Genomic DNA, 2144 nt, shown 5'->3' with positions numbered 1-2144 from the left:
TGATAGCCTGACCGCAAATCAATTTTTGAGAACACTTTGGCACCCTGTAGTTGATCAAATGGGTCATCAATGCATGGCGATGGATACTTGTTCTTCACTATAACCTTTTTCAACTATAAATAATCAATATACATGCGCATAGAACCATCCTTCTTCTTTAAAAACAAGACTAGAGCACCCAAAGGTGATACACTAGGCCAGATAAAACCCATACCAAGCATTTCCTGCAACTTCTCCTTTAACTCCTTCAACTCTACTAGGGCCATACGATATGGTGGAATAGAAATGGATGAGTTCCCGACAAAAAATCAATACCAAAATCGATATCCCTGTCGGGCGGCATGCCCGGAAGATCTGCCAGAAATATATCTGGATAATCCCTCACTATCGGAACTGACTCAACGGTAGGAGTATCAACACTGACATCTCTTACATATGCTAGATATGCCTCACACCCCTTCCCAAACATCCGTTGTGCCTTAAGGAAAGACACCACTCTGCTAGGAAGCCTTAAGGAAAGATACCACTCTGCTAGGAACATAATCTAAGGTACCCCTCCACTCCAACCGTGGCAAACTTGGCATAGCCAACATCATTGTCTTGGCATGGAAATCAAGGATAACATCATAGGGTGACAACCAGTCCATACCCAAGATAACATCACAATCTAATTGAGCAACAATAGGTCGACTATGGTCTCAAAACCACCAAGAACAACTAAACACGACAGATACACAGAGGCGGAGCTAGGATTTAAAGTGTATGGGTTCTAAATTATAAGATAAGACTATGACCTAAAACTAATATACAATAACAAGCTGACTAAAGAATGGGTATCGATATCTAAAATATATTAAAAGGAACGAACCAGAGAAACACAGTATATGAATATAAACATTATCATTTCAATTGCACTCGATGACTTATCATATTTTGAAAACGATCAATGATCGCATCATTAGGTACACTTTCAAATACTTAATCCTCTATATAACAAACTAAATAATCATTCAAAAATTCATCACCAATTCTTCTTCGCAAGTCATTTTTAATAAACTTCATTGAAGAAAAAGCCATTTCGACCGTTGCAGTAGCCATAGGTAATATCAAACTTAGCTTCACAAGCAAATAAATAAGTCCCCATGTCTTGTGAATATTTGCTTTAACCAATAGCTTCGAGAGATCGCCAAGCCCTTTCAAGTTAGAGAATTCATTGTCCATTTCTCGCACATAGTCAATATAGTTGTCAAGCTTAAAACTAAGATCTTCAAGCTTGGAAGAAGAGAACTCATTTTGATAATATGTAGCAAGTTTCATAATCTTATTTTTTATCATAATTTGCAAAAGAATCATCGGGACTCAAACTAGCCATACCAAGAAGCATATCAGTATTCACTTCACTAAAATGACTGTTAAGCTCCGAAAGTTATAAATCAATAGCGGCACAAAAAACTTCTACATGCAAATGATGAGAATATGTAACGGTTGAGCTTTTACGCTTAGACTTTCCAAGACCATACTTCTCATCCATTTGGGGATCACAATACCATTCTTATCACAAAACAAAAAGACATAATCTAACAAAGAATTCCATTTAGATTCCCTTATTGTTTGCAATTGCCTCTTTGTGAAATGAACAAGTTTCATAATACTAACAATATCTTGATCTTTTCTTTGCAGAGTCATTGTAATAATCCGACTTGTCGTTTCAAAAATTTAAGTTCCGTTCGGCGACATAAGGCCCGGAGCAGCTTCGTATTACGCGTATTGACTTGCATGCGCAATTGAATTCAATTACCAGATGATTCAAAGTGATTTAGGACACTTGGTGTTTAAAAAGGAAGCTTAAGTCTTAGAATTTTGACCGTAGTCGGAACCGTGTGAAGACGACTCCGGAATGGAGTTCCGTCGGTTCCGTTAGCTCCGTATGATGATTTGGGACTTAGGAGCGTATCCGAAAAATTATTCGGAGGTCCGTAATGGAATTTAAGCTTGAAATGGCGAAACTCAAAATTTTGGAAAGTTTGACCGGGGGTTGACTTTTTGATATCGGGATCGGAATCTGATTCTGGAAATTTTAATAGCTTCGTTATATCATTTATGACTTGTGTGTAAAATTTGAAGTCATTCCGAATTGATTTGAT

At 37.4% G+C, this 2144-nt stretch overlaps 1 protein-coding gene across 1 annotated transcript; it reads right to left on the bottom strand.

Moving 5' to 3' along the window:
- Positions 1 to 978: 978 nt before the first annotated feature.
- On the bottom strand, positions 979 to 1317 carry LOC142166853 (uncharacterized). Its single transcript, XM_075226378.1, has one exon. It carries the CDS (start codon positions 1315 to 1317, stop codon positions 979 to 981), a length of 339 nt encoding a protein of 112 aa, XP_075082479.1.
- Between the last annotated feature and the right edge of the window lie 827 nt (positions 1318 to 2144).

Source organism: Nicotiana tabacum, chromosome 2, assembly GCF_000715075.1.
Source record: "Nicotiana tabacum cultivar K326 chromosome 2, ASM71507v2, whole genome shotgun sequence".
Classification (NCBI taxonomy): Eukaryota; Viridiplantae; Streptophyta; class Magnoliopsida; order Solanales; family Solanaceae; genus Nicotiana; species Nicotiana tabacum.
The sequence above is the reverse complement of the archived record's forward strand: the minus strand, read 5'-3'. Positions and strand labels throughout refer to the sequence as shown.